The sequence below is a fragment of the Notolepis coatsorum genome (assembly GCF_963971535.1).
Source record: "Notolepis coatsorum genome assembly, chromosome: 8".
NCBI classification, from domain to species: Eukaryota; Metazoa; Chordata; class Actinopteri; order Aulopiformes; family Paralepididae; genus Notolepis; species Notolepis coatsorum.
This window is the reverse complement of record NC_140172.1, coordinates 34,103,879-34,117,223: the sequence shown is the minus strand read 5'-3', so window position 1 is coordinate 34,117,223 and position 13,345 is coordinate 34,103,879. Positions and strand designations below refer to the sequence as shown.

The window sequence follows — 13,345 nt, the reverse complement described above, 5'->3', positions numbered from 1 at the left end:
TCAATTACAATATAATACAAGCCACTAAATATAACGTTACCTTGTTTACCTCTCACTAGTTGTGTTCTTTTATTTAGAAGTTATGACTAGCTTGCTTCAATAGTTTTCTATAACGTTACTTTATAAAGAGCAGCAGTTACTATAACGTTAGATGGTATTTATGATAACATATCTCACACGACATATCTACTTACTATTTCTTGTGTCGGGTCGCGTATTGAAGGCACAGCTCTTTTGGTTAGCACCAACATGGAGACCACTCCAGCATCAAAAATACCTTGATTGGTGACGTCGTCGGCGGAGAAATGTGCAGTACAAACCCGAGTATTAGACGTTGCAACGGAACTTGGAGGGTCACCAAAAAGGAACTTGTTCCATTGTTGGCGAAGTTCGGCATCAACGGGGAAACTGTGCAAAGACTTCTCGGTAGCTCTACAACCAGGAACATTACATCTGCGGGGTTTGCTGCTCATCGTGAAATTGAGGCGAGTGACGGCAATTTCTGTTTCCAGGTTGTATCGGCTCCAGGTACCAAGAATGGAGGCGGGCATTAGGTAAAACCACACAGCCAATCACATCACCTTGCGCTATAAACAGCGCCCTGTGACGTTGCCCAGCTCGTCAAATCAACATGACCTGATTTACTAGAGGCAAACAGGGGATGGGCTGTAGCTGAGGAATTCGTCAATATAGTATTTAGGCCCAAAAACACATTGATACGAACTCCTATTACTATAATACAATGCTAGAGACTGAAAAATGACATTTATAACGCATAGCCCCTTTAAGTGAGTGTATGTGCACTGTGGGTGTGTTGATGGTTTGCTTATTGTTCATTGTTCATTGAGTATCCTGATGGCCTGGGGATAGAAGCTCCTTCTGAGTCTCTCTGTGCTCGCCATGAGACTCCGGTATCGCTTGCCTGACCGCAGCAGTTCAAAGAGGCAGTTGTTTGGGTGGCTGGAGTCTTTGATTATTCTCTTAGCCTTGCCCATGCACCGCTTGTTGTAAATGCCTTGGAGAGTGGGAAGCCCCCCTCCAATTGTGCGTTCGGCTGAACGGGCCACTCTCCGTAGTCTGCTGCGGTCTTTGCTATTCCCAAACCAGGAGGTGATATTGCCAGTCAGGATGCTCTCTATTGTGCATGAGTAGAAGTTCTTGAGGATCTTCTGACTCACGTTGAACTTCCTTAAGCGCCTAAGGAAGTAGAGGCGTTGTCGAGAAACCTACTGTACTTATTGCTTGATCAGAAATTTCAACATACTGTTTTTCAGTTGAACATGAGTCATTGGTCTTCTGTGATAAACCACAAGGTCCCATGACAATTAGCTGGAAGTGTCTGGTACTTTCCAACGAAACAATGGCTATATCGCCTCGGTTAATAATTATTTTCTATTTTCAATTATTATCTCATCATATCAGTTATACACAGAACACAAAAACTTTGCCTATTCATTGGACTAGCACGTGTGCCAATGAGCGCTCGCTTAAATAAATTTTCATCAATGCACCTATTATAATATAATAATAATTTAGGACCTGCTCCGAGGTCATCAATTGGCACACATGCGATGCATGCATGCAATTCGTATCTGCGATTAACCCATCCCGTCGTCCTTCCCCCCCAAGGGCAGCCGGGAGCAGACAGGCGTCAACGTGAGCCGCGCCAGGGGACCAATCCAAGTGCTCCTGTCCGTCTTCGTCAAGGACGCCACAGCGTTAGCAATCTTGTTGTTGTGCATGTTTTTCCATTGGGTTTATCTTATCGGGGGGGGAAACCCTTGCGAGCACGGGGAGAACATGCAAACTCCACACAGAAAGGCCTGGGAGATACCCCACCTGGGTAACTGGCATCATGGAAACCTGGTCCCCAAGCGGGAATCGAACCCTGGACCTTCTTGCTGTGAGGCGACAGTGTTAACCACTACACCACGTGCTGGCCATCTTAAATAAGATAACTAAAGATTGAGTCACTCTTTTTTTTATATATTTTTTTTGGGTAGATTTTTTATTGTTTTTACTGTCCCAGCTAGGTCTTTATAGAAAAGTTGTTAGGAGGAATTGCCACACCTTCAGCATAAATACTGCATTATGTAGAGTCATAAAATACAACCTGAACTGATGTCCACACCAGATGGTGAAGATGACCCACAGAGATTGCCTTGTTTCTGTGTTTCTCAGAAAAAGACACAGGAATCCCCCCCCCCAAGGCAGGGTCACACAGGCCAACTTTGATTGATTCAAAACTTTATTAACAGATTACAGAATGGGTACAATACAGGGTGGCTGGGTGGCGCAGCGGACATTGCGCTCGTCACCAACGCAAGAGACACCGGGTTCAAATCCGGCTGTCGGCGTTGCCTCCGGCTTGGGCCGGCCGCCATACTGGCTCAATTGGCAGAGTCAGCGGGTGGAAGTCGATGGGTGGTAATCTGGACGTTGTGGACAGCGTCTCCTACAGGTCGGTTGGGGGACGCCTGCACAGCAGAGACAGGAAATGGCGGGGGTAGTGTGAGCCTCCCTCACGTTACACCTCGCCAATGAGAGTCCGCGCTGGCAGGTGAAAAGATGTGACAGGCTGCCTCCTCGTGTACCGGAGGGGACACGTGATGCTTCTATCCTCCCTACAACCGACCAGTGGGGGGCATATGCGAGCAACGTTCAAGACAGGGGAGGGGAGAATTGGAAACAGCGAAATTGGGATGGGAGGAAAAATAGAAAATAAGGAGAAAAAGTGGGTAAAAAAAAAAGAGAATGGGTACAATACAGTACGGCTCAATACAAACAACTGCTAAGAGGATGCAGACCAGAAAAATACTTTCGTCTTGTTTACATCGGGGTCCCCCATTTTCAATTCATCAGGACATTTATGACATACAAGACATACAGATATACAGAACTGTGTAGTAAAAAAAGATCATAAAAAATATATACATCCGAAGGGGAAGAAACTGTACATTGGTGGTGGGGGGGGGGGGGGATTTGGACATTTACAGGAGCCAGTTTCTAATTGCAGTCTCCCGTAGGTGCTCTTTGAGAGCGGTTTTGAAGGAGGGTAGGGACTAGGGATTCACATTCCTTCACGTTTTGGGTAGGGCGTTCCACATTATTGTAGCATAATTGCGAAACGTGTTTAGTCCCTTGTTTGAGCCGAATCTGGGTTGAACATGATTTGTGGAACTCCCTCTGGTGTTGTGGTCGTAGAATTCACTGACCTTTGGGAAGTATTTTGACATGTACATGGGTATCCCAGTGGTGTAGTGTATCTTGTAGACCAGGCCCATTGCAAGTTGCTGTACTCTGTCGTCTACTCTAAGCCATCCTAGTTTGTCAAAATGTGCAGGGGTAAGGTGGGTTTTATGAGTAAGGCCAACTAAGATCTGCTCTTGTTCATGCATGTGCAACCTAACCGTCTGGTGGTCTCTAACGTGGTAACTGATCAAACTACATAAAAGGTGGACCAATGAGTAAATTAACCCTTATCAAAATGCGGATGAAGATTCTCTAATTCTATAGTCTGTCCACTTCAACTATCAAATCCCAGAAGTAATTACCTCTTAGTTTCTGGAATCACCCAGTGGTTCATGTCCCCGTCTGATGTACCCTACTCCTCTTCCTCTACAATGCGTGTTGAGAAAACAAACTGTTCCCATGTGTATATACCGCCACCTAGAGGCTACCTATTTATCCTGTAATGACATTACTGATCCCATCTCTCTTTCCAGTGTGTAAAGTAATGTGTAAAGTGCACTGTTCCAAACACAGCTGAATGTCAAATGAGGAAGAGTTTTTTTTTCTGGGTAGAAAACAGGTGGGAGTTTTCTGAATTTGCCTCTAAGGTGCTGTAGCTGTGGGAATGCCCCCCCCTCTCTCTCTGTCTCTCACATGTTCTCTCTCTCTCTCTCTCTCTCTCTCTCTCTCTCTCTCTCTCTCTCTCTCTCACTCTCTCTCTCTCTCTCTCTCTCTCTCTCTCTCTCCATCTCTGTGTCAGGGCTGCGTCGGAGTTCCTGAAGAGAGGGCACCACCGTATTGGCAGTGTGTACAAGAAGGCGATGTTCCGACAGTTCACAGACGCCTCTTACAGCGTCCTGGAGCCCAGGCCTGCCTGGTTGGGCTTCCTGGGGCCCATCCTGCAGGGAGAAGTTGATGATGTCATAGTGATCCACCTGAAGAACTTCGCCTCCAAGAACTACACCATGCATCCACACGGAGTCTTCTACAGCAAGGATGCAGAGGGTACCATGTCATGTTATGCACACTATATCAAACACCCAATGTTAGTTCATGAACAGCTTCAGATATTTTTTTTTTTTTAAGATATATTTTATTATTATTTATGCTTTATTGTGGATAGGACAGTCAGAGAGGAAATTGGGTTGAGAGAGATGGGGGAGGACATGCAACACAAGTCCTGGGCCGGATTCGAACCCAGGCCGCTGCGAGTACGCTGGTGGTGCGCCACTGAGGCGCCCAAACAGCTTCAGACTTTTGAAAATTTTTACAAAATACATAATTCCAGGGCGGCTACGTGGCGTAGTGGGCAAAGCGCTCGCCACGAATGCGGCGACGCTGGGCTCGCCTGTTCGATCCCAGCGCTCCACATTGCTTTCAGTTTAGCTGGTCGTTCATACTAATACACATTGGCCGTATTAGGGGGTGGGAAACTGATGGGTGGGGATCGGGCGTTGTGGACAGCGACTCCTACAGGTCGGTTGGTGCGCCTGCACAGTAGAATCAGGAAGTGTCGGGGGCAGCGTGAGCCTCCCACGCGTTACTCCTCGCCACTGAGAGATCGAGCTGCGCAGGTGAAAAGATGCGACTGCTGTTACCTCAAGTACCGGAGGGGACTTGTGCTATGTATGACTTAGTCCACATTGCAGCCGGCTTGTGGGAGGCAAGAAACAGCGTTCGTGACAGGGGAGGCTTGAATTGGATGATACGAAATTGGGATGGGAGAAAAATATAGAAAATGGGAGAAAAAGTGGATAAAAAAAAAAAAAAACATAATTCCAGAAACATCGGCAGTGGAAGGTGTTCGTTTGGTAGAGCTAGTAGAACTGACTAGGGGGGGGCTCAGATGGTCTGGACTAAAATATTTGTAAAAAGGTTTTTACGAAAAGGTGCATATGAGTCATGGCTTGGGAGGGGAGGGGTGCCCAGAGATATGTCACATGCACAGGGCCCAGAATGTCTTGCTACGCTTCTGGACTAGGGGTAGGCAATATACACATAAACAGCAATGGAAAAGACTGCTCCTGCTATACAAGACAAGTGATGTCACCGTGTGACTTTGGGAAATCTATTTACATTTACATTTTGTCATTTAGCTGACGCTTTTATCCAAAGCGACTTTTACAAGTTCTGTACGACAAGCCATCAGGAAGGGCACAACTCTATCAGCTGAGCAACAATGTTCATCAAAGTGTTGAGTGCTACAGTGTAGGTTAGTTTATTAGGACAAGTGCATGACAGTTCGGTTAGTTAGGGTTAGATATATTTTTTTTATTTATTTTTTTTATTTTTTTTATTCAGATAATGGTTGAAGAAGTGCGTCTTTAGTCAACAGCGAAAGATTGGACGGGTTTCGGCTGTCCTAACTGGGGTGGGTATTGTGGGGCAAGGACTGAGAATAGGCGACTTCTCTTTGATGACCCTCCCGGAGCTCGGATAGGAGTAGGTCTGAGGCGGCCAGAAGATGCAGAGCGTAGGGGTCTTGAGGGTGTGTAGTTAGAGACCATTGACCGGAGGTAGGCGGGAGCCATTCCCTTTGCCGCACGGTATGCTAGGTCGAGGGCCTTGAAGCGGATTCGTGCGGCAATGGGGAGCCAGTGCAGGTCCCTAAGAAGTGGGGTGACATGGGCCGACTTTGGTAGGTTTGAGATCAGGCGGGCCGCTGCGTTCTGAATGAGTTGTTATTTGTGGTGGGTCTCTCTGAATCTTTATGCTGGGCCGCTACAAATAGATGAATATGTATTTATTTGTTTGTTTATTTGTCAGAGACAAGGCACAACATTACATTGCACCAGCCTATAGCTACAAAGCCTGTTCTCATCTGTAGTGCCTGGGCAGGCGACAACCAACATTAGTCCAAATGCTACGTGAAACGCTGCCTTTCCTCTTTCGCATGTGATTTAGTGCGGACAACGTATAATTGCTGTGTCTATTGACCATATGACATCAATGTTATGTTGTGTGGCTCTCACTTCTGTTGCCTTGCCTGACCTTGTGAGGGGAAATACAATCTGCGCCGCTGCCAGACTGACTGGAATAACAGGATGTGGAGTTGGCGTTTTGGAGAGAGAAAACGATTGATAAAACTCTCAGGAAAGAGTCACTTTAGGTCATTTCACATGTTGGTTGTATAAAGCATGAGCTGTCAGTTCCAGTCACAGTGGTTCTCGGACACGCGTGTCTCTCTCTCTCCCTGTGTTACATAACTCCCTCCCACCTCTGTGAGATGCCGGCCTGTCTGCTGCTCTGGGAAATTCCAGGCTTGCATCTGTTTCCTTTTTGAAACAGAAAGATTAATGGTGACCCTCTTGGCTCATTGCAGAGAATGAAGTGAGTCATCCTGGGTGTATACGCGATAGTCAGCCAGGCAGGGGTCAAAGCGGGTGCAGGTCCTCATACGTTCCGGGAGTAGGGCACAGAGAGTCGTCAGGCAGGCAGGGGTCAGAGCACTTCTTGTCAGGAGCCAGAGAACAGGGTGAAGAGCCAGGTAGGACTGCAGGGAAGGATGAGAACAAGGGTTAGACACGGTCGAAATACAATGGATTAAAGAACAAGACGAGAGAGAGCAGAATAACACGACTAACTGGGAAATACGAAGTTACGATCTGGCAGCCTCATGACATCTGGGGTGGGGTTATATCCCTGATGTAATTGGCCCACAGACGTCAATCAGCTGCTCCGCTGACAGCAGCACACCTGTACTGACATAATGAGAGAGAGAGAGAGAGAGAGAGAGAGAGAGAGAGAGAGAGAGAGAGAGAGAGAGAGAGAGAGAGAGAGAGGCCATAGGAACTGTGACAGAAGTCATACAATAGATCTCCCCCACTTCCAAGGATAGCACTACAACACTGACCTTAAGCCATGTCAGGTGACTCAAAGAACTCAGCGGTCACTAGTGTATCTGGAGATGTCTATACTGTATGAGGTCATTAATGTGTTTTAGAGCAGTGGTTCTCAACTGGTCTAGCCTCGGGACCCAACATTTTCCTTAGTCATTAAGTCGCGACCCAAAATTTTGAACCACTATGATTTATGTAAAAAAAAAAATATTTGCAGTAATACGCAATCTTTCAAAACATGAAATAAACACAAAAAAGTGCAACAAAAGTGCAACTATTGCTAAAAACCCAATGAAATAAAAGAATAATACATAATATATGCTTCTTAGCAGATTTCTTAGCTTAACATAACAGACCTAAGTTTGGGGGAACTAATGGGATAACATGGGGTTGCAACAAAAGTGCAACTAGGGCTAAAAACCCAATGAAATTAAATAATAATAATAAATAATTATGCTTCTTAGCAGACTTCTTAGCTTAACATAACAGACCTAAGTTTGGGGGAACTAATGGGATAACTGGGATTGCAATAAAAGTGCAACTAGGGCTAAAAACCCAATGAAATAAAATAATAATAAATAAAATGCTTCTTAGCAGATTTCTTAGCTTAACATAACAGACCTACGTTTGGGGGAACTAATGGGATAACTGGGGTTGCAACAAAAGTGCAACTAGGGCTAAAAACCCAATGAAATTAAATAATAATAAATAATTATGCTTCTTAGCAGACTTCTTAGCTTAACATAACAGACCTAAGTTTGGGGGAACTAATGGGATAACTGGGATTGCAATAAAAGTGCAACTAGGGCTAAAAACCCAATGAAATAAAATAATAATAAATAAAATGCTTCTTAGCAGATTTCTTAGCTTAACATAACAGACCTACGTTTGGGGGAACTAATGGGATAACTGGGGTTGCAACAAAAGTGCAACTAAGGGCTAAAAACACAATGAAATAAAATAATAATAATAAATAATATATCCTTCTTAGCAGACTTCTTAGCTTAACATGCAGGGAACTAATGGAATAACTGGGGATGATGTTTGCTCCTGACAAGAGTCTCAAAGTCTGGGGTGATGGTAGACAAAGCAACTCTGAGGTCATGCTCAATGTCCAATCTGTTCCTCCGCTTTGTCTTCAGCTGGACCAGAGCTGAGAAGCCACTTTCACAAAGATAGGTAGTGAAAAAAAGTCAAAAAAAAAAAACGTTTTTTTTTACTTTTTTTTTTTTTTTTTTTACACACACACATCCACGACCCACTCAAAATGGCGCCGCGACCCACTTTTGGGTCGCGACCCACCAGTTGAGAAACACTGTTTTAGAGCATACATATGTACACACACTGAGGTTGGAATATTAGTGGAGATGAGACACAAAGAAGAAAATAATATGTTGATTTGAAAAACATTTAGAGCTTATATCCAGTCAATGTAGGTCTATCAAACTTACATCCAGAATACGTCATAGAACCTCCATCCATAATAAGTCCATTCAGGGTTCGAAAAATTCTGAATGTATAACTTGGTGACTTTCTGTTCCAGCGTGTACTGTGTTTATCGTTTCATTTCTCCCGTGAAACCAGCCGCGTCACCGCAGGAAACTCTACTGTGATTGGACGTTTATGCGCCTTGTGAAATGTGGGACTTGTAGTTTCTGAACTATTAACAGCGGAGCTTGTAATCTTCACTCGCACACTGCGAGTAAATGATTTTTCCGGTTCACACACACACATAATTATTATTAGGGGCAAATACGAGTGAAATGCTTGCACTGTAGAGCATATATATAATTATTAGGGCTGTCAGTTTATCGCGTTAATTAGATTAATTAATTACACAGCAAATTATCGTGTTATGAAAATTTACTCAAAATGTATTACAAAACAAAAACAAAAAAATTAATATTTTTTTTGTATCATTCATTCCATAAGAACGTAGAATACACATTTACAGACTTTTTTTAATATGGCCCATTTGCATGTTCTTGGTATCTGATTCTAGGGACATCTATGGATCTCAGGGAATGTATTCCCAGTGTCAGAAATACTGTGGGCTAGATCCACAAAGAATGGATTGCACGGTGCAAGGTGCACCCTTAGTTACAATTCATTATGAATAAAAAATGGGGGACCCTGATGTAAACAAGACGAAAGTCTTTCTCTGGTCTGCATCCCCTTAACAATTGTGTGTATTGAGCCATACTGTATTGTACCCATTCTGCAATCTGTTAATACATTTTCATTCAATCAATCAATCTGCGTGGTGATTGAATGACATTTTTATTTTGAGTAAATTGTAGGCTATTCTTTGACTGTGAATAACACCATGCTCAAATTGACCAGACCTGAAAAATCTAAGCAAATTAATAGATGGAAGATTATTAAACAGAAGGTTTTGTAGATACAGTACTGAATTCTGCCATCCGGACACATGCAATTTGAAATATGATTATAGAATATCAGGCATAAAATGGTTATGCGATTAAAATGTGATTAATTAGATTAATTCATTACAAATCCTGTAATTAATTCGATTAATTCTTTTAATCGCCTGACAGCACTAATAATTATATATATAATTAGTAAACTGTCTGTGGCTTTTCTTGCCCCCCTTAACAGATTTTCGAGGGCATTTGGTAAATTTTCAAGTGCATTTTGCCCCAAGCCCCCATTAATTTCGAACCCTGAGTCCATTTATGTTTATATAACTCATGTCCAGAATAAGTTAATGTTGGATTATAGAACGTATACCCAAAATAAGTCAATGTAGACTTATAGACCTTTTCAGAAGTATTCTGTTGCTATTCCGTTGCTAGGGGAACAGCTTTTGCCCCTGTTTATTTCCTGTCAACTATATTAACAATTTGCAACAGGTAATACTGAGGGGCCTATTTAGAATGTGTATGTTGTCAAGTTAGAAAAGGTCTATAGAAGGGCTCTAGAACTCTAGAATAAGTCAATGTAGGTTTATAGAAGTTGTATTGAAAATCTGTCAATGTAGGTTTATAGAAGTTGTATTGAAAATCTGTCAATGTAGGTTTATAGAAGTTGTATTATTGAAAATCTGTGAATGTAGGTTTATAGAAGTTATATTAAAAATAAGTAAATGTAGGTTTATAGAAGTTGTATTGAAAATCTGTCAATGTAGGTTTATAGAGGTTGTATTCGAAATAAGTAAATGTAGGTTTATAGAAGTTGTATTCAAAATCTGTCAATGTAGGTTTATAGAAGTTGTATTCAAAATAAGTAAATGTAGGTTTATAGAAGTTGTATTCAAAATAAGTCAATGTAGGTTTGTTACAAAGGGTCAGATTAAACCGAATATATATATTTATTACTTGAGATACCTTGTATAATATTTGTATATCGTTTGATATCCCTTGTATATTCTTTGTATATATACACGGAATATCCCTTTACCTAGGTACAAACCAGACCATAATATTCGTTCTCCTATTGGACAGCGACCCCTAGGCGCCAACGGCCATACCCCCAATGGCAAGTTCAAAGCCACCGCCAAGGCATGTCTCAACATGTCCAGGTTTGCGCAGTAATACGAGACAGAACTGAGGTTGGCACTCGATTATTCACCTTACGTATAAATACGTCGCAGGTGGATACAGCAGTAGTTGAGTAGAGTATCCTAAACGTTGAAGCCTTCACCACGATACAACGTGCCGTGAAGTGGGCCTCTTTGCCCCTGAATAGAGCCTTGAGAACCGCGTGCGAATAGATAGCTAAAGTGTCAGAGTTTAACGCCGTATCGTCGAGTTCGACTTATTCTATTGTGAAGTAATAGTCTATTATTTATAGTGTATCGTGCGACTACCGTTCTCCGTGACCAGCATTACCACCGGTTCGTCGTACCTATAGCTAGTGCACTTATCCAGGCTGGGCGGCCTAAACTCGCGCCACCACCCGAGGAGTCCTAGACGAGAACCGTTGGATATGTACACCGGAGAACCTATACCGGCGAATGCAGAGCCTTTTCCGGCTGGATTATATTGCTTTGGTACTGTGGCTGCTGGAGCAGAGAACCGTCTACCCCACTGCTGTGTGGGATCTACCCCTGTGAGGAGCACCCTCGAGCCTGCCTCTAGGACCACAGAGGCTGGCTAGCTTTCATCCATGCTGTCGTGCATACTGGATTATAGCTGTTGCTTTGTCTGCGGACCAAGGGAGTACTGCACTGGCTCCTGTATCTGGAGCCTCGTTATTCCGCGTTGATCCAGACTTTGCTCCCGAACATTCCTCTACCCTGCCGGCTTACAACCGGAGGGAACCTCCTAGTGTCTCCAGCTGACTACGAGTGTGCCTTATGTAATTACTATGCTACAGGTGGCGTCAGTTATACCCATCTTACTACTCTCATGGACTTACGCTCTTGACTTACTTTAAGTGTTCTTTGCCTTACAAGCGCAATTATAATTCTCAATCTGTAACCTACCGTTGCTGCTCTAATAATAATAAATACCTCTAACTAGAACTTTCTTTGTCATTGCCGTATTCTTGTGTGGGTGTTCACCAGATATATCATGTACTGTATGGCCAGTAATTAAAGTACATAACTAAGTAGTGGTTTAATGATACCATACTCTCAATACAGTCAGGGAATTGTACCCCTCAGTTACAATTGGTCCTTCGAGCCGGAGAAATATCAGTGTAATATCTAAATATAATATTGATATTAACCATGGCCAGCGGTGAACACTCCCCAAGCGGCTCTCCTAAGCTAGAATGCCCGCAGCGCAGACGTCAGCCACCTCCCTACCTAGAGGAATACGCTGTCAGTCTAATACCTAGCTTTATACAGACGTTAAATGCGGAAAAAGCGGATAGTAAAAGCATGTCAAATCCTACCGACCAGGCGACCTTGCCAGTAGAGACCCTAGTGGGTTCTAACGTAACTGACCAAGCTCACGGGGGGGACCAGGAGGGACATGACATGACTATACCCCCAGACAACGTCAACGGGACGGTCCCCGGAGAGCTCCAGGATAAAGAAAGCGCTCCAGGGACAGAACCCGACCCACTACCAAGTTCAAGTTCAAGTTTCTTTAATAGTTGTCATACAGAAGTACAGAATACTTTTATACAAAATGCTTCTTACTGTTGCGCTCCAGAGACTGTGCAAGACAAGATAAGTATGAAATAAAATAACATAGTAAAATTAGAAGTAAAAAAATGAGGTCACAGTGTTCAGTTTAGACATATGTACAATGTTCGATGCAGAATAGACGTAGTTACCATACAATATACAATACTGTGCAGTGTACTAATATACAATACTATATAGTGCAAGCAGCGTTTCCGTTAGCCGGTAATTACCGGTATTTGACTGGCAAAATCTGTTGAAGTCCGACATATTTAATCTCTCCGGTCATAATGTCCGGTGAAAATAATTCCCTCTAAACACAATTAGATTATTTGAATTGTATTAAAATAGGCTAAAATTATATAGCCTATGCGATGAACGAAACAATCTCACCAAGCAGCCGGTCTAATAATGACATCCTGCTGTCAGCGCGAGCTGGCTGCTGATATATTTACGTGAAGCATGGCTTGGCAGGGTGCAGTACTCCAATTCAGCCATTGGCAATTCAGCTGTTGGGTGGGGGCGCTGCTGACACCACTGCTCTGCTCTGCCTGCTCCAAGTGCTCCATGCTTCACGTAAATATATCAGCAGCCAGCTCGCGCTGACACAGCGGTGCCAAATTTCTCAGTTCTTCGCTTGATATAATTAATACAAATGTCCAATATAACGGAATTAGTTAGCTCATAAAAATGTGATTATAACAGACTGCTGTTTATTAAGGTCGGGCAGACTGCCCACCGACACCTCAAATCGGCAGCAGCAGCACGAAGTCTCGAGGGACTTATTTTATTTGGAATATATTAATGACTGATACGCAAAAGTAGCCTAGTTTTAAGTTAAAATATTATAAATGCCTTGATGATGTCATTCTTTATATAGGTCTATCGATTGTTTTTAAGCTCAATAAACTCTGACCGGAATTTATCCCATTTGTCCGGTAGATTGAAATCTACCGGACACTCAGACCTGCAAAAAAAAATTCTAACGGAAACCCTGAGTGCAAGGCAGAAATGGAGAAATGGGACGAGGTGCAATTTAGGTACAATTCACAGTAGGTGTACGAGTTGTAGTGCAAATCCTTTATCAATAAATATAAAGTGTAAGTGTGTTTGTGTGATCTAAAGTGTGGAGAGTGGGTGCTGCAGTGTGTTGTTTGTTTGAGTGAGTGTGTGCGTGTGG

The 13,345-nt window shown here is 43.2% G+C and overlaps 1 protein-coding gene across 2 annotated transcripts in view; it reads left to right on the top strand.

Annotated features, from left to right (window-relative positions):
* The window catches only part of LOC311232865 (ferroxidase HEPHL1-like), a 91,134-nt gene that overhangs the window by 29,540 nt on the left and 48,249 nt on the right, over positions 1 to 13,345 (top strand). For both annotated transcript variants that reach the window (XM_084319696.1, XM_084319695.1), the window contains exon 2: positions 3,992 to 4,236. In XM_084319696.1, the coding sequence (XP_084175822.1) occupies positions 3,992 to 4,236 (245 nt within the window). The remainder of the gene's footprint in view (positions 1 to 3,991; positions 4,237 to 13,345) is intronic.